Below are 26,254 nucleotides of genomic sequence, written 5' to 3' on the forward strand. Positions count from 1 at the left end.
AGATTCCTTCATTGATGAATCATGCGACCTCTTTACTGTGAGTGTAACTATCTGGAATAAAGAGTAGATTTACGCACAGGGCAGAACTGTGGACAGCACCATGTATAATACTGTTGGCAATTCAACTACTGAACTTGCTGAAACTGATTCAAATGGGTGGTCTAATATACTCCCCACATTACAGCTCCTTGAGTTCTTTTTGCTCTTTAGTCTTCAGAACAATGAAGGAAATTTCATTTTGTGTAGTTAATCCAGTGAGGATGAGCAAGACTATTGCGAGCGGATATGGTTTTCAAGAAAGGGTTAAAGATGACTGATAGGCATTATGTTGCCAGGAAGATGTTCTAAGATTTTTGCTCTCATGCCAAAATAAAATCATAAAACTACCAATGAATATAATATTGAGAAAGCAGATCTCCGAGATGTGGCTTCCTCAAAACTTTTTTTTGTATTGGCTATAACACAACTGCCAATGGTACAAAGATAATAAAATGTGAGGCTGGATGAACACAGCAGGCCAAGCAGCATCTCAGGAGCACAAAAGCTGACGATTCGGGCCTAGACCCTAGGGTCTAGGCCCGAAACGTCAGCTTTTGTGCTCCTGAGATGCTGCTTGGCCTGCTGTGGTCATCCAGCCTCACATTTTATTATCTTGGAATTCTCCAGCATCTGCAGTTCCCATTATCTCTGCCAATGGTACAAAGCCCACGTTGCAACATGCCCTTTTAAAACCCTCTTGGCACTTGAGCTGTGTCTCAAAATTCAAGTGATTAATAGAAAGAAATTGACAGCCTTGTCACCACTTCTTGGATGGAAGAAAAGTCTGATGTGTCTGTTAAAGGCTTATGAGTAGCACTTCTTCAATTCACATAAGTGTTTATTTGTAAGCGCAACCAACCTTCATTCTCCAGCACATAGCCATGAGAGTGGGCAGAGTAATCATGACTCCGTGTTGATTATTTCTGTTGATCACAATACATAATGCATCTGAATTCATCTTATTTAATGTGTAATAAAGGCCAGACGTTGTCAATAAAAACTTTTTTGTTCATTCTTGAGTAACGTGCACACTTTCATTCTCCATTGTATTGGTTTGGACCTGCAGTATTATTTCTGACTCCATATAATTATATACTTGGCTTTTGTTGCGTGATAACATTCTTGACTCGGATCATCAGCTTAAATCAAATTTCAAAACTTGAGTGCAACATCTAGGCTGGCACTGAGAATATGCTGCATTTGTACTGTTATTTTAGACTGCACCTGCTACAAGTAGTGTGTTGTCATTATTGTATAAGGCCTGGTCTGTCAATTTAAATGGATGTAAAAGAAGCACAAAATTTCTTTAAAGAACATAGTTCTTCTGTAATTTTGTCCTATATTGGTCCATGCTGCCAAGTGCTTAATCCTGCCAGTCACAGATTCACTGGCTATTTATTTAATTTCTGTTTGCAGGATTTTCTGGTGCACAAATTGGCTGCGTCATTTGCCAGCAAAACAGTAGTGCAGGCAGGAGCAATAATTATGAAATGACATTATAAAGTTAGCTGTCAATGGCATTAATGTTTAACAACTTGATATATCAGTGGTTCACATGCTAAGGTCCTGTGGAATTTTACAAGGATCCATGAATTGAACTGCCTCTATTGCAAGTTCCTTATGATACATGGAGGTGAAAACAGTTTTCCATCTGACAATTTTCCAAACCACCTCACCAACAATACTTTAGATGTTATTAACAATAATAATAATAATAATAACCTTTCTCTACTGCCCGTCAACCTTAATTAGCAGCACTCTTCCATGTACTGATTGGTTGGAAAGCCTAAGACTAGACTATAAAGTCATAATTTATCAGTTCATCAACAAGTCAATTGTACAACACACTACTGTAGAGAGGAATAGGAGAAACCATAAATTTTACAATTAAATTTAAGTTTCAATTATTGTAAATATTCTGAAGTCCAATGATTAATGTTGTGATATGCAAACGATGTACATTCTATTTGCATAACTTATGTTTACATGCAGGCATTCGCTAATGTGCTACACAAGATAAAAGCACATGGTGTAGAAAGTGACATACTAGCGTACACAAATGATTGTTTAGCTAACTGGAAGCAGTGAGTGGGGTTAAATGGGTCATTTTCAGGTCATCAAGCTATAACTAGTGGAGTGCCTTTGGAGGTCAGTGTGGGTCCTCAACTATTTACAATCAGTATCAAGGTTTGAATAAATGTACCAAATATGTTGTAGCTAAATTTACCAATAGTGCCAAGATCAGTAGGAAAATAAGTTGTTAAGAGGAGGCAGAGAATCTACAGAGGTACATCAACAGGTTAAGTGGGCAAAAACTTGTCTGATGAAACACAATGTGGATAAATGTGAATATGCCATTTTGGCAAGAAGAATAGAAAAGCAGTGTATTTTCAAGTGAAGAGAGATTGCAGAGTGATACAGAGGATATGGGTGTCCTGGTACATCAAGCACGGAACGTTGTTGTGCAGGTACAGATTAGGAAAGCATATAGGTTAGAGTAGAATGGATTGAGAATTAGATAGTAGACAAGAATAAGTAGGTTATTTTCAGAGTGGAAAGTGGTGACAAGTTGGGTACTGCTGGGGATGAGTGTTTGGGCCCAGCAATTTACAACCCATCAACCGTTTGGATGATGAAATTGAATGCAGTGCTTCCAAGTTTGTTGATGACGCAAAACTAGGTGGGAGTGAGTGTAGTAAGGAAGACGTAGGAAGACTCCAAGGAATTTAAACAACTTGAGCGAATGCAAAAATGCATGGCAGATGCAGTATATCATGGATATATGTGATGTGTCCACTTTGATCAGAAAAACAGAATGTCAGAGTATTACCTAAATGATGACAGATTGCGAAAAGTTCATAAGGAGACCTGGATAAATTGCACGCCAGGCATGGAAAGTAAGCAGATAGGAGGGCAAATGGTATGTTGGCCTTCATTGTAAGAGAGTTTGAGTACAGAAGTCTAGATTACTGTGTGCAGTTTGGCCTCATTGCGGAAGAAAAGAGGTGCTTGCCATTGACAGAATGCAACAAAAATTCATGAGACTGATTTCTGGGATGGCAATTTTATTATACAAAGAAAGATTGCATTAACTGGGCCTACATTCACTGGAGTTTAGAACAATGAATGGGGACCTCACCAATATGTATAAAATTCTGACAGAACTGAACAGACCAGATGAAAAAATACCCTGACTAGAGAGTAGGGGTATCTGGAACAAGTGCTTACAGCATCAGGATACATAGTAGGCTATTGTAAATTAAGATGAAAAGAAATTTCTTAACTCAGCTGGTGGTGAATCTGTGGATTTCTCTAACATAAAAGGCTGTCGTGTCAAAGTCACTGAATATATTTAAGAAGTAAATAAATTTCCAGAGACAAAAGATGTCAAGGTGTATGAGAAGAGAGTGGGAGGATGGTGTTGAGATAGAGGATTAGTGGCTCTGGCCGAGTATGCAGAATGGCCTACTCTTATTATTTCTATGTCATTGAATTTATTTGTGGCTGAATTATGTTTTTGACAGACAAGGATGTCCAGGGTTGTTGAGTGCATGCAGGAAATTGGAGCTGAGACTACAACTGGATGAACCAAGGTCTTACTGAATGGTTGAGTGGGCTCAAAGGGCTAAATGATCTACTATGTTCCTAATCATTAATATAATTGTTTTTAACAACCCGTAAAAGTTTTTATTTTTGTATGTGTATTTTTTCAAATAGTCTGCCTCTGTTTCTGGTTAGTGAGAAACCAGCCATTGGAATATATTAAAAACTGAAAAAAAACTGTGGTTGCTGGAAATCAGACACAAAAACAGAAATTGCCAGAAAAGCTCAGCAGGTCTATCAGCATCCGTGGAGAGGAATCAGAGTTGACATTGCCTCACTATAATATATTAAATGGACTAAATAACTGTCAATCATTTATAATTTTCATTGTCGGGCACTACATAGACAAATCCTGAAATTACTGAAGAAGGGTCCCAACCCGAAGCTTCAGCTTTCCTGTTCATCTGATGCTGCCTGGCCTGCTGTGTACCTCCACCTCCACAATTTGTTATCTCTGACTCCAGCATCTGCATTTTTTGCTATCACATAGACAAATCCCCTGTTCTTCCGGGCAGGTGCTTACCTTCAACAATGCTACGGTCCTTGAGTCTGAACCAGAAGACTCGGGCTTAAGTCCCATATAATCAAAACAAGTGAATTAAAATAACTAAACAAATACAATTTTTGGTGATGTCTACTGACGCTGTACAGGCCTTTAGGGATCAATAAGCTCTGCAGGAGCCGGGCGTAGTCATGGTATTTTAGTAAGTCTGCTTTTTGTATTCCACCACCTCAAGGGCGATTAGGAACAACCAATAAATGCAGGCCTGTATTTATTGCCTGTGATGGGAAAACCACAAAGAAACAAAATTAGTTGCCGAATACATCATGTCACTTTTCAGCATGGTTGCTGGTGTACATATATACCAACCAAAATAACTCCAAACTATACAAATTCCATTTAACTGTACTTGGTCCATAGCCTACTATGCCCTGGCATTTTAAGTACTCATTCATTTGCTTTTTAAATGTTACCTACATTTACTCTGTCAGGCACCAAGTTCCAAACTTTTATCACCCTTTGGATGAAAATGTATTTTCTGTGATCTCCTCTAAACCATTTACTTCTCACCTTAAACTTATGGCCTGTGGTCTTAGAAATATCTGCCATGGTGAAGACATTCTCATGATCTATTATGTTCATGCCTGTCATACTTTTATATATCCTAATCAGATCCTCCCTCAATACTCAATTCCTCGGTACTCCCTAGGGATCTACCATTCATTGTGTATAACCGTCCCTTATTATATTCCCAGCACCGAGCTGTGTAGTACACTGCTTGTCACAGGTTTCCAATTGCAAAAACAACCTTCTGCCATCATACTTTGCCTTCTATTTGTAAGCTAATTTTGGATCCAGTTTGCCAACTTGCCTTGTGTCCTGTGGACTGTTAGCTATTGGACCAACCTTCCATGTGGGACCTTGTCAAAGACCTTACTGAAGTCCAGTAAACCACATCAAATGCTTTATCCTCATTAGTATATTTAGTCACCTTTTCAATTAGTCAGTAAGGATCTCCCTCTAACAAATCCATGCTGACTATCCTTGATCAATAGCTACCTTTCCAAGTTTGATTAGTCTTGTTCTTCAGAATTTTTTACCAAGAATTTTCCTACCTCTGCTGTCTGTAATTACCTGGCCTATCCTTGCTGTCTTCCTTGAACAAAGGAATCACATTAGTTATCGTCCAGTTATCTGGCTGTTCACCTGTGGCCAGCAAAGTATTAAATATCTCCTCCCTTACCTTCCAAAGCAGGTTGAGGATTTCTACACCTGTACACTTGCTGAAACATCTAATATTTCTTCCTTACTAATCTTAATGTGTTATAGAACTTCACTATCTCAACCAAAATCTTCAGTCCACAATTTATTTTTCCTCTGTGAAAACTTAAGACCTCACTCGTGTCCGCTGGCTCCAGGCACAGGTTGCCCCTTTGATTTGTAATAGGTCCGACTCTTACCCTGGTAGTCCTCTAACTCTTCATTTTTTTATTCATTAATGGGATGAGGGTGTCACTGCTATGCAGCATTTATTGCCCATCCCCATTTGCCCAGAGGGCAGTTCAAAGTCAACAACATTGCTGTGGTTCTGGAGTCACATGTAGGCCAGGCAGGTAAGGATGGCAGTTTCCTTCCCTAAAGGACATTAGTGAACCAGATGGGTTTTTCCAACAATTGACAATGGATTCATGGCTACCATTAGATTCTAAATTCCATATAATTAATTGATTTCAAATTCCATCATCTGCCATGGCAGGATTTGAACCCAGGTCCCCAGATCGTTATCTGGATCTCTGGATTAACAGTCCAGTGATAATACCACTAGGTTTTCATTGATCACATACTACAAAGATAATTCATTGCCTGTCTTGTTTTTCTTTTTAAACAATCCCATATGCTCTCTAAACTTTTGAAAGTCCTTTCCTGTTTTTACAATGTTACACCTGATGTATGTTTCTTTCTTTTTCTTTATTAAACTTTTGATATCCCCTGACATCCAGGGTACCCTATTCTTCTTGTCCTTACCCTTCACTCTAAGTGGACCATGCTGTCTCTGAACACTCGCTGTGCTACTTTTGAAAGATTTCTGCTTTCCCACTTTCCAAATGTAGACTTAGACTGGGAGAAGCCACTTGCAGGTATGTATTCCTGATCCTGATGCTTTGCATCCTAGGATGCTAAAAGAAGTAGCTAGAGAGATATTGGATGCATTGGTTGTAATTTTACTACACTCCTTGTATTCCAGAGAAGTACTGGAAGGTTGTGATACCTTTATTCAAAAAGGGAGGGAGGCAAAATGTAGGTAAGTATAGGCTATTAGCCCATCTATGTTGGAATCACTTATTATAGAAGTAATTGGCAAATCATCATCTATATTAATGTTGAGTTGGGATAAGGAGTCTTTTTCAAGTTAGCAATCTGTAATCAATGGGGTTCCACTGGGATTAATGTTGGGACAGCAACTGTTTATAAATGCCATGGAGGAAGGAAGCAAATGTACTGTAAATTTTCAGATGACACAAAAATAGGTGGAAAGGTGGGTTACAGAGAGATATCAATAGTTTAGATAATTGGGCAAAAAAGTTGGCAAATGGAGTATAACATATGAAAATTTGAAGTTCATTTTGGAAGGGAGAATGCAAGAACAGGATTAGTTAAATGGGAAAATCTGCACAGAGCTACAACACAAAGGGACTCATGGGCATTTATGTGGGAAATATAGAAAGCTAGCACAGGTGCAGCAGGTAATCAGGAGGGCTAATAGAATGTTGGCCTTTATTTCTCAGGGGTTGGATTGTAAGAATAAGGAAGTCTTACTGCATCTGCTTAAGGTAATGGAGAGACCACACCTGGAGAATTGAAAGCAGTGTTGGCCTCTTATCAAAGGAAATATAGCATTTCATTTGGGAAGTTCAGAGAGTGTTCACTCAGATGACCCCTGGTATGCAGGGATTATTTTATGAGCAAAGGCTAAACAGATTGGGACTCCGCTCACTGGAGTTTAGAACAATGAGAGGTGTTCTCATTGAGAAGTACAGTATTCGTGAAAGGCTTGACAATGTAAATGCTGACAGGATGTTTCCCCTCAGTGACAGTCTAGGACCAGAGAGCATAGTCTCAGAATAAGAGGGTGCAAGCTTAAGACTGAGATGAGGAAGAATGTCTTCTCTGAGAAGGTTGTGAATCTTTGGAACTCCTTGCCACAGAGAACTATGGGGCTGAACCTTTATGTATATTGGATGGATGGATGACATGAACCTTTATAAAATAGGTAGTGGACTCTTCCTGTAGTGTTGTGTCTAACTCTAAACACCAAATTGTAGGAATTGTATGAAGGCCTTTAGACAGGTTGCAGTGACATACTATAATGATAAAAAGGATGTAGAACTTCAGTATGTGGAGAGATCATAGAAACCAGAGTGGACATTCTAAAACAGAGAAGGGAAAGAAGAAATTTAATTGAAAAAGGTTATGAATGGTTTGATCAAGTTGATCAAATGAGCAGTTTGAACTTCACCGTCAGAAAGATCAAAGGACGTAGATTGACAATAATTAGGAAAAAGACCCAGAGATGAAATGAGAAGAATCTTTTTTGCACAGTGCTTCACTTTGTTGTAGAATGCACACCCTGAATGTGTGGTTGAAAAAGATTCAATATTAATTTTCAAAAATGTGTTTGATAAACACTTGAAGGCGGAAAATTTACACTGTGCTAAGGAAATAGCAGATGAGGTAACTAATTGATAGCATTTCCTGTACTTTTCTAACTGGCTGTGCAGGCCTCTGACGCCCGTGCATAGCAGTGACTTCTGGAATTGGGACTCAATACAGCAATCAGCATGCCGATACCAATCGCCATGTGTGAAATATTGGAGCCTAGAGGGAAACTTGCAAATTGGTTACCCCTTTCTAAAAGTTGGGAAAGCATGATGGTACAAATCGGAGCCTTGAAGGCTGTGTGATTCTGTGAATTTATGACGTTTTCAATATATTGTATAATTTAGAGAAGTGTATTCTAAAAAACAGCACGACTAATCCATTTGGAGGAAGTCATTTAATTTTACAATCTCTTGTATTTTTTGGGAATTGCAAGTGAGAAGTAAAGCATGAGAAGCAAAACATTCTTTCTTTTCAAATAAGAATAATTTATAGTTTTATTTCAAAATCTGTACTTGAAACACTACAATGAAAAGGGTGATCAACTTGTGAGAAGTGCAAATTAGACCTGAAATGGCCTGTTTTTGTACTGATCTTGACTTGTGTTTTTGTATGTGTTTTACGACAAATGAATTTTCCAACAATTATAATTTTTGCTTTCTCTTTCTGTGTAACCTAGTTTCAAATGTGTCATGCTAGGCATTCCAAGTATTCATAAAAGCAATAAAGGAAAAACCATAGATATAAACTAATTGGCAGCAGGACCAAAGGAGAGTTGAATGCATTGTCAAATCTGAATTTCCATGTTATTCATTGTTGTGCTTTCACAGTGCTGCTCAATTTAATGGTCACTTATTTCTTAGCAAAGTCCTATCAACAGATAATATGTTATAATCATATATAATTTTAATCATACTGTATTTTATTATGATATAATGTTGTCAACATATTTTGAATTTGTCTGATGTATCTGAGCTGATGTGAGCCATATTACCTTCAAAAGCTCAGTGAATTCACAAAGCTTACAAATTTATCAAAACAAAAACTCTTCAAGAATCAGTTTAAAAAACCATAATCCTCTTAACTGCTTGTAAATCTGTCAATAAACCAGCTCTCTGTCTCCTTGACAGCCATGCCAATGACTGTGAGCTGAATCCATTAGTGGAAATGGAATTCAGCCAAGCATTCATTGAGATTACATTAAACAATAGTAGTAATATCTGTCATGAACTATGGACACTTGGTGAAAAGATAGAAAACACAACATGAATCATCTGGACAAGTGATAATGGGAACTGCAGATGCTGGGTCTAGGCCCGAAACGCCAGCTTTTGTGCTCCTGAGATGCTGCTGGGCCTGCTGTGTTCATCCAGCCTCACATTTCATTATCATGAATCATCTGGATATTTGCTTTGCAACATGCTAAAAATAGCAAACATCATTAATTCCTAACCCCATACCAGATGTGTCCTGCGTCCTACAAAAGTTTGTGAGTTGCACAAAGTGGAGTAAAAATTAATATCTATTTGCTTGCCCCAGACAGACAAAATGGAAGACATCAGTCCAATGTTAATCCATACAGTGAGAACACAAAGAATATTGTCACAAATTACTGTAGCCGCGCATTATTAAAATTGTTTTACCATCACATGGCCTGCGTAAAACTGCAACATCTGGATTTGTTAACATTTTATAGAGCTTCCTTTTACTCTACTCCAGGGACAACAGCACTATTTTTAAAAAAAACTTGCAACCTTTTTGGGGTTCTGAGAAAAGTCATAAACCTGAAATATTTGCCTTGACCTTCAGTTGAGCAACAGTCAACTTGTGACTGTCACTTTGCTCAACCCTTGCCCCACCCTAATGCTGTTCCACAGTTCTCACTAGTTCAGCCTTTCAAGAAATGCAGAACCTAGCACCCTTCAAATAAGTTATGTGCATGGCTAAAATATATTGGGCACTCCATTATAAAGTAAATGTAAAGTACCAATGTAGATGTTAGTGAATGGCTGAATGTTAGAATGTTAGTGTGTAGATGAAAGAATGAATGGGCAGGTTGGGTAGAGGGTAAGTAAATGGGTAGGGAGTGGCAGATAAGCGAGTAGATGTTAGTGTAACAGGATGAGATGGCTGAATGCATGAACTCTGTTTTCATCCTTACTTGACCTACTGTGTATTTCTGCCATATTCTATTATATGCCTGATCTTTTATAGTTTTCCAAAGCATTATTTGTACAAGTTGTGTTTGTTTCTAAACTTTTTTGCAGTGGTACCTTTTGAATAATATTTCTTTTGGCTGGCTCAGTTTGCAGACTAGAGTGGGTTAAAACCCATTTCTGAAGAAGGGTCTAGGCCTGAAACGTCAGCCTTCCTGCTCCTCTGATGCTGCTTGGCCTACTGTGTTCATCCAGCGCTACACCTTGTTATCTGAGATTCTCCAGCATCTGCAGTTCCTACTATCTCTGGGTTAAAATCCATTAATTCTCAAAGTTGTGTGGCCACTGCCTTAACTGCTTAATTAATCTTCAAAAATGCTATTATGCCTGTGAGTTTTGATTTGTGGCTAATTTACTGTTAAGGAAGTTTCTTTTAATATCCTCTGGGTGGCACTCTTAGGCCATTTTATGAATGTAAATATAATGAATATTGAGAAATCAGTGGAATTCACAGATGAACAATTGACTCTTTAACCTTTAGGAATCTGGTGAACTGCGTTATCAGCTGAATGAACTCAAAATCAAGAAAGAAGAGGCTGAGAAGGAGTTCAGGGAATACAAAACGAAAATGATACGAGAATTTGAACTCCGAGAACAGGTAGGAGTTTCCATAAGTGACAAATGTGGGAACTGTTTCCTGAGAGGTAAATAGGATTCAGAAAGTTGTGGGAGATGGTGAGTCGGGGAAGAGAACTAAGATTATAACAAATGTGAAATAATGGCTTTGTGTCATCATGATTGTGGATTGAAATTCTGGAAATGCAAGGCCCAGAAATATTCTCAGGCTTGAGCTTCAATGGGCCTCATTCTGCATATGTTTCCGAAAAATTGGTAATATTAGTGAAAAGTGTTTGCTGTTATTTGGTTCCTTTCAGCCAATAATTTGCAAAATTCTAATCCTTCAAGCATGTGATAATATCTACTGGAATTCCCATGAACATGAGTAGCTTGTGATCTCTGCATCTAGCATTTGAAGGGATTTAAATGACCTAATGTATCTTAATGACGCTTATAGTTTAATACTCATTTGTGTTGCTTTATTAAGGTTTCCCAGAATGAATGGGCCATACATGCCAAATCATGTATTTTTAATTATTTTGATTATCCTGGGCTAAGGCTATTTTTGTTTGACTTAGGCCTCAGTCAGCTTCAGTTACCTTTAAACTGTTGAAATGTGTGGCTTTTAGGTTGGTGACAACTGTGATAGTAATGTGCACTAAAATTATCTCAAGTTTGCAACATACAGAAATTAATGCAATTATAATTCCTTTTATTTCAAGAGTCATATTGAAAGAGCACAATTTTCAATGTTCTGATCTTCCTAATATATACTTGTGATCAATTTACAACTGATCAATAATTTTAAATTTCCTTTTCAATGATAGATAATAAACCTGTCCTTTTGGGTCAGTTTAAAGGTGTACTAAAGTTGTATTACAGAAAATTATTTTTGTTGAACATAATGTTACGAAATGATCACTGACGAGTTAAGCTGACCCAACAATCACAATGCTGTAAAGTTGGACTTCTCGTTGCCTGTATGTGTTAATCAGTAAGGGACTTTGACCTTTGAGGACATGGAAGAGAGTAACTAAAGTCTGTACAAATTATGATTAATTGAGAGAAAAGGCGACCAATACTACCACAAATTCTTGTGATGTCAAACTATGCTAATAGGGACACTCACGTTTATTTTTAATGTACCTCCAAATCTAGATTGAACCACTAATTAGGTTGGGAAACAGAGAGTTATATGGGAAGAATAAACATTCTGGGGGAAATCTTGAGGAATTTAAATAGAATAAAAATGCAGGTTGGAAAGCTAAACAACTGAAATAGGTAAAACAGATTCTCTGGCTGGGCTGGAAGGAGAATCTTAAAAAAAGGTATGATTAAGTTAATAGAAAATGTAGTTATAAATATTGCATTGTACTGCCACTGCTTCATTCAATCATGTATTTGGAGCTTATCATTTTTTTTTAAACAAAAAAATCCACTTATAAATATACAGGCATAAAATTCCGTGAATTTATGGGCATGTGTTGTGATGCTAAGGTCTTTGTTGTTGAGTGTTTGACAACAAAGAGCTCTGCATATTGACAAAAGTACTAGTGCTGAGAGCAGTTGTCACTGTGTACTGTTGTGAAACCAAAAACTGTATTATCAACATTTAAAAGCAGTGGGGAAATTTCACCAGCAATGTCTCAGATTCACCTTTAAATTCAATGGAAGGATTGTTGAACAAACACCAAACTCCTTGAAACCAACTCCAAGAGCCTGGCACCAGAATTTCTGTGATTCACTGTAGTGGGCAGTATGTCCAGATGGTTTTCTCCTGCCATGTCCTGTTCTCTCAACTCCCAAATGTGCAACATTCCAGGGAAGACACAGAAAATGCTTCAAAGACACTCTGAGGCTGAATGACTTTGAGGAGCTTGCATCCTTGGCAGATTTCTGTAAAACTAGACTAGGCAAAGTGGAACTTAGAAGATGGTTATGGAAAATATTGGAGAATTTAAATCTGGAGGTAATGTAACATAAGGTGTTAGTGGTAGGGTAGAATAGTATGGAAAATGTTTAATGATGGATGTTGCATTTGAAGTTGGGTTTGGAATTAAGCACAATGTTGAGATTCAGCACTGTTGGTTTCCATTGAGTGAGCAGCTGGGAAAGGATGCGAAATCAAAGCCTGAAGCATGCAATTTCTGGCATGATCTAAACAGGATGACTTCACTCGCCAATCTTCAGCTGAAATAAGGTTTAGCTGATCCACTTATTTGAAGCCAAAAAGGCAGTCACATAGCACATCAGGAGCCATGCAATCAAGTACACTAACTCTGTTTTTATGAATGTTGTTACTGAATGGCAGCCTGCACAGGAGAGAACAAAAGTGGTGTTGAGGTACGTGGGAAGGGCAGCCATTGGAGATGTGTTGGAATAACAGCTGGTACCATTTTAGGAAGTATGATGGAAGTGGATCACAGAGGTAGTGGGAAAAAAAATAGCAATTAAATTTTCTGTCAGTTTCATTACAATTCAAAAAGAACAAAGAAGAATAAGATAATGCGATCAGTAGCTCACCAGATATCACTGATTTGTCCCAGATAGCTTTCAGTGCTGTGGAAACCAGATTGTGAATATGGAGTGGTCAGAGAATTGGCATCTTCATGTTCAATGCCCTTCTCTCTTTCCTATAGATGTTGATACTTAATGACAATGGCTATGTTTTCGTTAAGGTGAATGCATTGAGCTTTCTATTTAAGCGTTATTCTCCTATCTTACTCATGCTATCAGTCTTCATGAGTTGAGATACCACCATGTTAAGTGAAATATAAACATGAATTTCAGAATATCCCACTATGTCCCTGCATGGAACTTAGATAAAACTCTCAACGATGCAAAAAAATTTGCAATGGATATGTGCCACTTGCCAGTTTACAGATCAATTACCATCTATTTCTTCCCACCAGTCTGATTCCTAATGACACCTCACTATGTCCACAATAATGTCAAAATTTCCCATGCAATCAGCTCACCTCGTGGGGATCATCATTTTAAAAATCTTGGTGGGTAACAGGGTGGGTAAAACTGTATTGACTTATGTTTTTAAGGAGTAAAGACCTAAAAAGCAAATTTAACTTTTATACCATTATAGGAATTTGCAAGTGTCTGCTATGCCATTTCTATTTACATCATGTGCAGCATAAGTCTGTATTAAAATCAAGTACAGCTATAAGAGATTGTTGCTAAAACTCTTTTTAGTACTGTTTGTGCACCCACACATAATTCTGCTGCCAACGCTCCTAAATTGCTACTTCTGAATTTTACTCAATGAAAATCGTCAACAAGCAATCAGAAAAAATGCTTCTATTGCTGTTGATTCCACTGAGGTTCCTACCATTTTCATCACTGTTGCCTTGATATTACCACAAAAATCACATTCCTTGTCGTTATCACAGTTCAAAGCAGCATCGTGAATTTCTTCACTAGGAACATGGGTCCTTCGCCAGTTTTCAAAGCAACATCTGTTGTCTGGAATTATTTCACCATACATCCTGGTGACGAATTAAAAACATTGCATTCACACTATAAGAGAAGTATTATTGAGGCAGACAGAAGGCTCATTTGGGAACAATCACATTAATCACAACACCTGCAATAGTTTGTTTCTGTGGCATTGTTTCAGAATGGTGTTGACAAGAATGTTTGGCGCAATGAAAGCAAGGAAATGGGAGTCATGGTGCCAGTGGCAGTGGACAGGGCCCTTGGATTTTTTGTAGTCTTTTACTGTATAAGTGGTTCTATTTGACAGCAGAGCTAATTGCTACAGAAGGTAGATATGCAGGAAGGTGATTAGAGCAATGTATGCCATTCCACACATGCAACTAAATCTTCTTGTGTGCAATATGTAAATGACCTTCCAAGAAAGAAATCAAGAGATCCTCATTCAGTGCGACAGGATCCTCATGCTTGTTCGTTTCTGCTACATTGAGGCACAGAAATTCAGTGAACCTGGTACAGATCCTTTTTGTAAAGGTTTGGGGAAAATAATATGTCACCCATAAATTTTTACCATAATTTTAAAAGTTCTTCCCTTGAGTATGGGCCTTTCTGGCAAGGCCAGCATTTATTGCCCTTCCCTAATTGCCATTGATTTTAGTGGCTTTCAAGTCTGTTTCAGACAGCAGTTAAGTTTCAACCACATATTGTGAAAATGGAATTGTATGAAAGCCAAGCCAGTTATGGGTGGTGGATGTCCTTGCCTAAAGGACATTATGTAAAGAATGTGTCTCTGTATTTTTCTGTATTTTTAATTGAGAGCTGAAGTGGGAAAATAACTTCTTTTCCAGAAAAAGCAAGGATTGCTAAAGAGTTGTTGCAATTTTTAAAAGCAAATCACCTGACACTCATTGCAAGCATAGTTAACACAGCTCCTGTTCAATTGAATATTGTTGGAGTATTGTTTGCAGAAAAGCTACAGCTGAGGGATGTGTACAAAAGGAGATTCATCCAGAAACAAGGACCTGATTGGTCTGTGGACTAATGACTAGTTATTGATGGTAACGGCCTTCTGCCTGCCAACAACTATGTAATTAGTTTTCTGAATAAACGTAGGAATGGGAGTAGGCCATTCCGCCCCTCGAGCCTATTTCATCATTCAAAGAGATCATGGCTGATCTGTGGCCTAACTCCGCATATCCGCCTTGACTCATTTCCCCTAATACCTTCACTTAACAAAAAATTATCTATCTCAGATTTAAAACTAATAATTTACCCTGCATCCAAAGAGTGTTCCAAACATCTACCACCCTTTGGGAGAAGAAATTCTTCCAAACATCTCTCCTGAATGGCCTGGCCATTCAACAAAATAGAGAGAAGCCCACAGATCTCCTTCAGCTCAGGAGCTATTTTTATTCTCTTCTGTAACAAACACTTTAAGCCTGAAGCAAACCAGTTTTAAAAACAGAATGCTCAGCTTGTTAGAGCTCCCTCATTGAAATCCCTCATCGGAATGTATGCAATGGCTACAGAGGAACTGGAAGAATGAAATGCATTGTTTACAGGAAGCAGGGTGCAAGTATGTATGGTCTACATTGCAGTGGGAGTTGGTGACTTTATAGTAGATATTAGTGGGCAGTTTATCCCTGGAAATGGAAACAGAGATGACGAGGAAAGGAAGGGAGGATTCAGAGATAGACCAGGTGAAAGTGAGGGTAGGTGGAAATTAGAAGCAAAATCAATGAACATGCTTAATTCTGGATGAGAGAGGGATGCAGCATTGATGATATCATCAGAGCATCGGAGAAAGAGTTATGGGTGAGGGCCAGAATAGGACTGGAACAAGGAATGTTCCACATACCCCATGAAAACGCTGGCATAACCACACCAGGGCCCGTGCATGTACCCATGGCCACCCTTCTGACCTGAAGAAAATGAGAGGAGGTAAAAGAGAAGTTGTTGAGGGTGAGGACGAGCTCAGCCAAGTAGAGGAAGGTGGTTTCGGCCTTTTCTCCAGGAGCAAGTGGAGAGCCCTGCGACAATCTTTGTGTGGGATGGACGTGTAAAGGGATTGCACGTCATGGTCATGGTCGAAGGGAAGATGGGAGGAGGTATCTGAGAGCTGGTGCTCTGCCTCAACAAAGTAGAGGTCGGTATGCCAGACTACAACACCACCACCCTTGTTGGCAGGCTTAATAACAAAGTCAGGGTTGGATTTAATCTCAGTCAGTTTGGAGGGAAACCAGTTGGATTGGGTGAGGGGTGCAGAGAAATTGAGGTGACCTATGTCATGTCAACAGTTCTCAATCAACAGATTGAGTGCAGGTAGAAGGCCAGAGGGAGGAATCCAGGTGGAGGGAGAGTGTTGGAACCAGCAAAGCAGTCTGTGGGATGGGAGAGGAAATTTTCCCAAAGAAATTGACACAGAGGCAAAGACGACGGGAGAAGAATTTGATGTCATTGTCATCCCCAAAATTCATTAAGGTGGGGACACAGAGGGATAAAACAAAGACCTTTGCTATGTACAAAATGTTCAGCATTGTCGAGCAGAAGTTTGGGAGGGATGGTGAATACCCAACAGGAGGTGGGGTTGGGGGAGGGGGTGGAGTCAGAGGGGAGGGGATGAAGGTTCCAGACGGCCATGGGTATCTCTGAGTTGTGGCATCTTGTGTGCTTTGTTGCCTAAAAGGGAAAAAAAGTTTTACGTGCCATCAGAAGTTGCTGCAGGTTGTGACTTATAATAAGTCAGAAACTGTTACAAGTGTGAACATGTCGCCCTATGCCTCTTGCAAACCAATGGAGAAAATGCAGCCCAAAAAGGTACAACTCAAGAATCATCACAGATCCTATAAACAGAGACCACTGAACCTCTTTCCCAGATTTGCATCCGTTCATATATGCCATTGTGTGTGTGTGTGTGTGTGTGTGTGTGTGTGTGTGTGGGGCGGTGTTAGGAGGAATATTTTATATGTGGATTAGAATTTTAACAAGTAGAGATATATGCCAGTGATTGTTTATTTGTAACAATAGTCTCTTTTGTTGTGACAAATAATAATTCTTGTCAAGTACAGAAATCTGGTCCATGCTTTCCATCAAGCTGGGTCTAAAAGATTGCTTCTGGAAGCTCGAGTTTCAGAGCAGGAGAGGCTGTTGGAGACACTGTGGAGCATCTGCAAGGCAGAGACCATTGTGGATAGCATGTTTAGAATGGTGGTCACACCTCAGGCTCAGACTCTACAGGTAGAAAGGGAATGGGTGACACCAGACAGAGCAAGAGAGATAGGCAATACAGATATACCATTTTGGATCCTGGTGAGGGGAATGACCTCTCGGGGGAAAGCAGCAGCAGCCAAACTCGTAGCATTAAGGTTGGTTCTGCTGCGGAGGGATGGGTAAACAGTGTTCCAGGGCAATAGTTATAGGGGACTCAATTGTAAGGGCAGTACACAGGTATTTCTGTGGACGCAACCGAGACTCCAGGATGCTATGATGCTAGGTCAAGGATGTCTTTGAGTGGGTACAGGACATTCACCCTCCCCCTTCAGAATGGTCAGTGGTCATGATACGCATCCATACAAATGACATAGGTTAAAAAGAGAGATGAGGTCCTAAAAGCAGATGACAGGGAGCTAGGAAGAAATCGGACCTCAAAGGTAGCAATCTCAGGATTACTGCTGGTGCCATGTGCTAGTCAGAGGAGACAGGACATACCGGATGAATTTATGGCTGAAAAGATGGTGTCAGGAGAAGCGTTTCAGATTTCTGGGACATTGGGACCAGTTCTGCAGGAGGTGAGTTCTGTACAAATTGGACAGGTTACATCTGGGCAGGCCTGGGGCTGATGGCCTAGGGACAGTGTTTGCTAGAGCAGTGGGAGGGTTTAAACTAATATGCTATGGGGTTGGGAACCTATGTAAAGAGGCAAAGAAGAAGGCAGCAAGGACAAAAACAGAAGTTAGAAAAGGGAAGAAGAAAGGTGATAGTCTGAGAAACCAAAGACAAGATTCAAACAAGGCTATTGAGAAAAATAAGGAGGAGATAAACACTGTTAAAAGGACAAGCTTAAAAGCTTTGTGCCTTAATGAGTGGAGCATCTGAAATAAAGTGGATGAACTAATTGTGCAGATAGATGTAAATGGATATGTTACAACTGGGATTACAGAAATGGCTGCAGGATGACCAGGGATGGGAACTGAATGTCCCAGGGTATTTCATATTTAGGAAGGACAGGCAAAAAGGAAAAGGTGGCGGAGTGGCATTGCTAATTAGAGTGAAAATTAACACAGTATTGAGAAAGGATATTAGTTCTGACAATGTGGAGCCTGTTTGGGTAGATTTGGGAAACACCAAGAGGCAAAAAACATTAGTAGATGTCCTATATAGAGACCCAAACTTTAGAGGTGATGTTGAGAATGGCATTAAACAGGGAATTAGAAATGCATCCGATAAGGGAATATCGGTGATTGTGAGTAATTTTATTCTGCCCATAAATTGGGCTAATCAAATTAGCCACAATGCTGTAGTAGAGGAATTCCTGGAGTGTATATGGGATGGTTTTCTTGACCAATATGTGGAGGAATCAACTGGAGAGCAGGACATCTTAGTTTGGGTACTATGTAATAAGAAGGGAACCATTGCCAATCTAGCTATGTGAGACCCCATGGGGAAGAGTGACCATGACATGACAGAATTTTTTTTATCAGGTTGGAGAGTGGGGTAGTTGATTTGGAGACTAGGGTACTGAACCTTAATAAAGGCAACTACGAGGATATGAGGCGTGAGTTGGCCTTGATAGATTGGGGAGAGTTAGTTAATGTGGTGACAGTGATAAACATTCAAGAAACTCATGGGGGAACTGCAAAAACTGTTTATACCTATCTGTCATGAAAGCAAAATGGTAAGAGGGCCAATCCATGGCTTGTTTAGGAAATAAGAGAGAGTATCCAATCCAAGGAAGAAGCGTACAGATTGGCTAAGAAAAATAATAAATCTGAGGATTGGGAGAAGTTTAGAATTCATCAAAGAAGGACCAAGAGATTGATTAAGAAGGTGAAAATAGAGTACGAAAGTAAGTTTGCAGGGAACATAAAGACTGATGCTAAGAGTGTCTATGGGCTCTTGATCAGAAAGAGATTAGTAAAGACAGATGTAGGTCCCATACTGGCAGAAATGGGGGAATGTATAATAGGGGGCAAAGAAATGGCTAAGGAACTGAATACATACTTTACTTCTGTCCTCACAAAAGAGGACACAAAGTAGATACCATAATTGTTGGAGAATGCAAGAATTAGTAAGGGGGAGGAACTGAGGGCGATCAATTTTAGTAAAGAAATGGTGCTAGGAAAATTGTTGGGATTGACGGCAGATAAATCCTCAGGGCCTGATAATCTACATGCCAGAGTACTTAAGGAAGTAGCTCTGGAAATAGTGGATGCATTGGTGGTCATCTTCCAGGATTCTATAAAATCTGGAACAATCCCTGCAGATTGAAGGCTGGCTAATGTCACTCCAAAATTCAAAAAGGGAGGTGGAGAGAAAATGGGGAACTATAGACCAGTGAGCCTAACATGGGTAGTGGGGGAAATTCTCAAATCCATTGTCAAAGATTTTATAGCAGAGCATTTAGAAAGCAGTGGTAGGATCAGGCAAAGTCAGCATGGATTTATGAAGGGGAAACCATGCTTGACAAATCTGTTGGAATTCTATGAAGATGTAACTAGTAGAGTTAACAAGGAAGAGCCAACTGATTTAGTATATTTTGACTTTCAGAAAGCATTTGACGAAGTCCCATGTAAGAGATTAATGTGCAAGATTAAAGCGCATGGGAATGGGGAAAGTGTATTGAGATGTATAGAAAACGGGTTGGCAGAGGGGAAACGAAGAGTAGGAATTAATGGGTCCTTTTCAAATTGCCAGGTAGTAAGTAGTGGGGTGTTAGAACACAGAACATTACAGCGCAGAACAGGCCCTTTGGCCCTCAATGTTGCGCCAACCTGTAAACTAATCTAAGCCCCTCCCCCTACACTATCCCATCCTATTATAGGGATCACTGCTGGGACCCCAGCAATTCATAATATATATTAATGATTTGGATGAGGGAACAAAATGTTACATCTCTGAGTTTGCAGATGACACCAAGTTGTCTGGGAGGATAAACTGGGATGAGAATGCAGAGATCCTTCAGCATGATCTTGACAGGTTCGATGAGTGGGCAAATCAGTGGCATTTGCGGTATAATTTGGATAAATATGAGGTTATTCACTTTGAAAGCAAAAACAAGAAGGCAGATTACTATCTGAATGGCTGTAAGTTGGGAGAGGGGTTTGTGCAGCGGGAGGTGGGTGTCCTTGTGGACCGGTCGCTGAAGGTAAGCATGCAGATGCAGCAGGCGGTAGAGAAGGCAAATGGTATGTTGGCCTTCATTGTGAGAGGTTTTGAGTATAGGAGCAGGGATGTGTTGCAGTTATACAGGGCCTTGGTGAGGCCACACCTAGAATGTTGTATGCAGTTTTGGTCTACTTTTCTGAGGAAGGATGCTCATGCACTAGACGGAGTGCAGAGAACGTTTACCGGGCTGATTTCAGGAATGGTGGGTCTGACGTATGAAGGGAGATTGACTAGGTTGGGATTGTTTTCGCTTGAGTTCAGAGGAATGAGTGGGGCATCTCATAGAGACTTATAAAATTCTAACCGGACTGGACAGGAGAGATGCAGGGAGGATGTTCCCGATGGTGTGTGTGTGTCCAGAACTAGGGGTCACAGTATGAGGATTCGGGGGAGCCAATTTAGGATGGAGATGAGACATTTCTTCACCCAGAGTGAGCCTGTGGAATTCATTACCACAGGAAGTAGTTGATGCCAAGACATTGAAGAATTCAAGAAGTGACTAGATATAGCACTTGGGGCGAATGGGATCAAAGATTATAGGGAGAAAGCAGGATTAGGGTATTGAGTTGGACAATCAGCCATGATTGTGAAGACTGGCAGAGTAGGCTCAAAGGACTGAACGGCCTCTTCCTTCTCCTCTCTTGTATGTTTCTAAGACAGGTAAATTCAGGAATTCTGAATACTTTCAAAAAATCTAACTTCTGTAATAACTCTGGAAATAGCAGGACTTGATTTTCAAGTGAGGCGTAACAATTAGAAAAAAATCATTGTATAAATGCAATTAGCAGCTAATTTGTAACTAGTAAATTATGTTGCCAGTACTATTCTGCATTGAGACTGGCTGTGTTTGAGTCTGAAATTTATATTGCAGCTATAATACTGATTCCATTTTTGGAGACAATTTATAAAATGCACTTAAATCCTGCTTTCTACATTGCCTAGAAATTAAAACAAGACTCTTTATGGCTTTACAGAAAAATGTGATGGTTGTGGGTATAAATGATAAGAGAAAATAGATTGATTTCTCGCTTTTTTTAAACTTTCCTGTACTCCTGCTGCCATTATTCAATGTTTGCATGATAGATTGATCCACCCACAAGAAATACTCCTCTCAGTCTGAAAAAAAACCTGAGGTGGTATTTCCCTGTCCTGGAGGTGGTGAGAGATGTCATAAGAAGAAGAGATAATTGGATGAGTCAGCCTTGGTGAGATACTCGTCCATTAAGTTCTTGGTGAGAAGGTTCACAAAAACTTTCTCAACCCATCACCAATTAAATGACTAGTTTGCTAACTGGGCAACCAAGATTACCTGCCTGTTGTGTTGGGGTGCCAGGGGATATCATCGGAAAGCCAAACCCTCCCATTGCTCTTGACCTTCTTGAACCTCACCCCACGATGAGAAGATAAGATCACTCACTGTCATGCTACGAGATCCCACCAGAATAGACATTGTCTACCTGCTACTATCTGGTTAAATGCCACCTAAGACCACCATCCCCCACTCTTAATCCCAAAAGAATTTCTTATGTTGTGTTTGTTCTTGGAAAAGATGAACGACAGTTCTTTAGACAACCATAGTAGCTGTTCTCTGCCAATAATGTCATAGAATCCCTACAGTGTGGAAACAGGCCCTTCGGCCCAAGAAGTCCACACCAACCCTCAGAGCACCCACCCGAACCCATTCACCCATAAACCACCTAATCCACACATCCCTGAACACGACGGGCAATTTAGCATGGCCAATCCACCTTGCCTGCACATCGTTGGGCTGTGGGAGGAAACCCGCACAGATGTGCAGAGAATGTGCAAACTCCACACAAACATTCCCCCGAGGCTGGAATTGAACCTGGGTCCCTGGTGCTTTGAGGCAGCTATGCTAGCTACTGTGCCACCGTGCCGCCCCAATATCCCACCAGTCGCCTTGAGCTGAATTCCCAGTTGACTTATACATAGCCTAATTAACTTAATAAGTAATGGTTGTCCAAGGCACACTGGGAGACTCACTGCTGTTCTTTGAGTGATTGCATGAAAAATCAAATTTGAGAATTATTCTGTTTCACAATACCTGCACATATGATTTCCTTCAAAAATGGCCACTACATCGTATTAAGAAAATGAGAAGCCTAACTGATGACCTAGCTCATGTTCATTGAGATAAGTATAGCTCCTTAATTAAAATGTGGCAACTTAGACAAAACCAAGATTAGTATCATGGTTTTTTGAACACTGAAGCTGGCTATTCAACTCATTAACATAGAACATATAAATAGAACATTACAGCACAGTACAGGCCCTTTGGCCCTCGATGTTGTGCCGACCTGTCATACCGATCTCAAGCCCATCTAACCTACATTATCCCATGTACGTCCATATGCTTATCCAATGACGACTTAAGTGTACCTAAAGTTGGCGAATCTACTACCGTTGCAGGCAAAACGTTCCATTCCCCTACTACTCTCTGAGTAAAGAAACTACCTCTGACCCCTGTCCTATATCTTTCACCCCTCAATTTAAAGCTATGCCCCCTCGCGCTCGCTGTCACCATCCGAGGAAAAAGTTCTCCCTATCCACCCTATCTAACCCTCTGATTATTTTATATGTTTCAATTAAGTCACCTCTCAACCTTCTTCTCTCTAATGAAAACAGCCTCAAGTCCCTCAGCCTTTCCTCGTAAGACCTTCCCTCCATACCAGGCAACATCCTAGTAAATCTCCTCTGCACCCTTACCAAAGCTTCCACATCCTTCTTATAATGCGGTGACCAGAACTGTACACAATACTCCAAGTGCGGCCGCACCAGAGTTTTGTACAGCTTCACCATAACCTCTTGGTTCTGGAACTCGATCCCTCTATTAATCAAAGCTAAAACACTGTATGCCTTCTTAACAGCCCTGTCAACCTGGGTGGCAACTTTCAAGAATCTGTGTACGTGGACACCGAGATCTCTCTGCTCATCTACACTGCTAAGAATCTTACCATTAGCCCTGTACTTTGCCTTCTGGTTACTCTTATCAAAGTGCATTACCTCACACTTGTCTGCATTAAACTCCATTTGCCACCTCTCAGCCCAGCTCTGCAGCTTATCTATGTCTCTCTGCAACCTACAGCATCCTTTGTCACTATCCACAACTCCACCGACCTAAGTGTTGTCTGCAAATTTACTAACCCATCCTTCTACGCCCTCATCCAGGTCATTTATAAAAATGACAAACAACAGTGGACCCGACACCGATCCTTGCGGTATACCACTAGTAACTGGTCTCCAGGATGAATGTTTCCCATCAACTACCACCCCCTGTCTTCTTTCAGCAAGCCAATTTCCGATCCAAACTGCTGTATCTCCCACAATCCCATTCCTCCGCATTTTGTACAATAGCCTATTGTGGGGAACCTTATTGAACGCCTTGCTGAAATCCATATACACCACATCAACCGGTTTACTCTCATGTACCTGTTTGGTCACCTTCTCAAAGAACTCAATAAGGTTTGTGAGGCACGACCTACCCTTCACAAAACCGTGCTGACTATCCCTAATCAATTTATTCTTTTCTAGATGATTATAAATCCTATCCCTTTTAACCTTTTCCAACACTTTACCAACAACTGAGGTAAGGCTCACTGGTCTATAATTACCAGGGTTGTCTCTACTCCCCTCCTTGAACAGGGGAACCACATTTGCTATCCTCAAAACCGGAGCACCCAGAGGGGACCCACGCAGACACGGAGAGAATGTGCAAACTCCACACAGACCGTCGCCCGAGGGTGGAATCGAACCCGAGTCCCTGGTGTTGTGAGGCAGCAGTGCTAACCACTGAGCCACTGTGTCTGTAATTAATTCAAGACCAGAACTCCATAAAGTAATCCAGACAGTTCCATTCTCCTACTCTATTATGCAAGTTTATTCCTTTCAAGTGTTTTTCAGGTTTCCTTTTTGAAATGATTGATCGTTTCTTCTTCAACCATCTCATTGCTGAGAAACCACCTCATTGCTGACAATTTGAGGTCATTACCACTCTGTGCATGATAAGATGTTCTTTCCCACATCCTTCCAACACCACTTGTCCAACACTTTAAATGTGTCCACCACTGCCTGTCGCATTGCTACTAGAAACAATGTTTCTTTATTTATTTTATCTAAACTCTAAACAAGATAATTAATATTTTTTGATGGAGAACAACTCTTAAACATCTTCAACTAACCATCCCTCATCCCAGGAACTATTCTGGCAAATATCCACAGCATAAAACTTATGATTTTGTTAGGCTATATAATTCAATGCGCCACGAGTTGAAATACTTAGCAACATAGTTGAAAGAAGAAAGGCTGCGTGAAGGAAATGGCTGCTTACAGACCATCTACTTATCTTCCTTTGAGCACCTCATTCTGCACCACAAGCCATTGATTGGTCTTCAAATGGTAACATATAAGTAGCCAAATTAAAATACAAAAGTGATGGTTTAAGAAAAGTACAGTATCAAGCACAAACTTCTAACTTTATTTAACTTGGTCAGTTTGACAAACTGTAAACCTAAAGCAGTGATCAGAGATATTTATTTCAGAACCCTCTCCCCATCCCCCTCTCTGATGAAGGGTCTAGATGAGAAACGTAAGTTTTTGTGCTCCTGAGATGCTGCTTGGCCTGCTGTGTTCATCCAGCTTCACACTTTGTTATCTTGTAAACCTAAAGCAGTAAGGTTTTACTATTACTGTAATTAGCCAATCTAAACAGTATTATAATTTCTTAGTGTTGGAATTTGGTCAGTATGACAATATCAACTCTGTGGTAGTATTGTAATTTGACCGTCATAAGATCATAGAGAGTGGTGAGGATTCTGACTGGTGCTCCAGAAACGGTTTGTTTCTGGAATTACTACATTAATGAGTTGAGTGTAAGCTTTTAGTTTCTTCCAAAAATAATAGTCCAGGTTTTGGGCACAAAATGACAGTGAAACTATCAGTGTTCATTATCATTAAGCTTTTGAACTGACAACAAATTCTGGAGTTTGCGAATGCACAATTAGGTGTGGAAATACAGAAATTGTTGGTGAACGTATGTTTCTACAGAAGGTGTGTTGTTGAAGGTCCCTCAGATTGTATTCAATCAAAGAACATTTTACCGTTTAGATTATCTAATCATATATCTATTAGTCTCACTGTAAAAACCCTTGAAAAATGTTCATCAGTTTTGAGATATAACTTTCTATTAGCAAGTTAAGGAGATAATTACTGCTTAGCAGCCTCATTAGTCCTGAAAGAGTTATGTTACATTTATTGAATGTTAAATGTTTACTGTAAGAAATATTGTTTTAAAAATATCAATTTGCATGTGACACTTTAGCTTCTCCATATATTTTTATTCCAATCATATATATAAAGGATTACATTTATAGAAACCATCTGACTTTTTTCAGCTTCCTAGTTTGCAATCTGTTTCAGTATGACTGGCTGCTGAAGTGACTTCACTATTTCTGAACACTTGCCTTGACAAATGTTGTCAGAGTAAATGGTAGTGTGGAATTCAAGACACAAACAGATCAGCTGTGGTCATATTGATAGAGCAAGCTCAAGGAACCAAATGGCATTCTTCTGTTTCGAATATGCATGTCTTTAAGATAGGAAAGGGAAAATCCAAATCACAGTGGCTACGCAGACAGCTTCCACTGAGGTTAACATCAACATAGCTGCCTCACTACTGATTGCAAAATCCATCCAAATGTTTAATTGTTGGATATAAATAAGGCCATAAAATGTACTGGTTTTTAAATAGCTGCTGATTGTACTTATCATTAAACAAGTACTAAAATATTAATTAACACATAAAAAAATTACAGATCGGAAAGTCCAATTTTGC

At 39.8% G+C, this 26,254-nt stretch overlaps 1 protein-coding gene across 4 annotated transcripts in view; it reads left to right on the forward strand.

Annotated features, from left to right (window-relative positions):
- sdccag8 (SHH signaling and ciliogenesis regulator sdccag8) overlaps nucleotides 1–26,254 on the forward strand; it is a 328,334-nt gene that overhangs the window by 75,145 nt on the left and 226,935 nt on the right. For all 4 annotated transcript variants that reach the window (XR_007248183.2, XR_007248182.2, XM_048536980.2 and 1 more), the window contains exon 12: nucleotides 10,499–10,615. Coding sequence is in view for 2 of the 4 variants with exons in the window: in XM_048536980.2 (XP_048392937.2) it covers nucleotides 10,499–10,615 (117 nt within the window). In the remaining 2 variants the exon portion in view is untranslated. The remainder of the gene's footprint in view (nucleotides 1–10,498; nucleotides 10,616–26,254) is intronic.

The sequence above is a fragment of the Stegostoma tigrinum genome, chromosome 9 (genome assembly GCF_030684315.1).
Source record: "Stegostoma tigrinum isolate sSteTig4 chromosome 9, sSteTig4.hap1, whole genome shotgun sequence".
In the NCBI taxonomy this organism is placed as follows: Eukaryota; Metazoa; Chordata; class Chondrichthyes; order Orectolobiformes; family Stegostomatidae; genus Stegostoma; species Stegostoma tigrinum.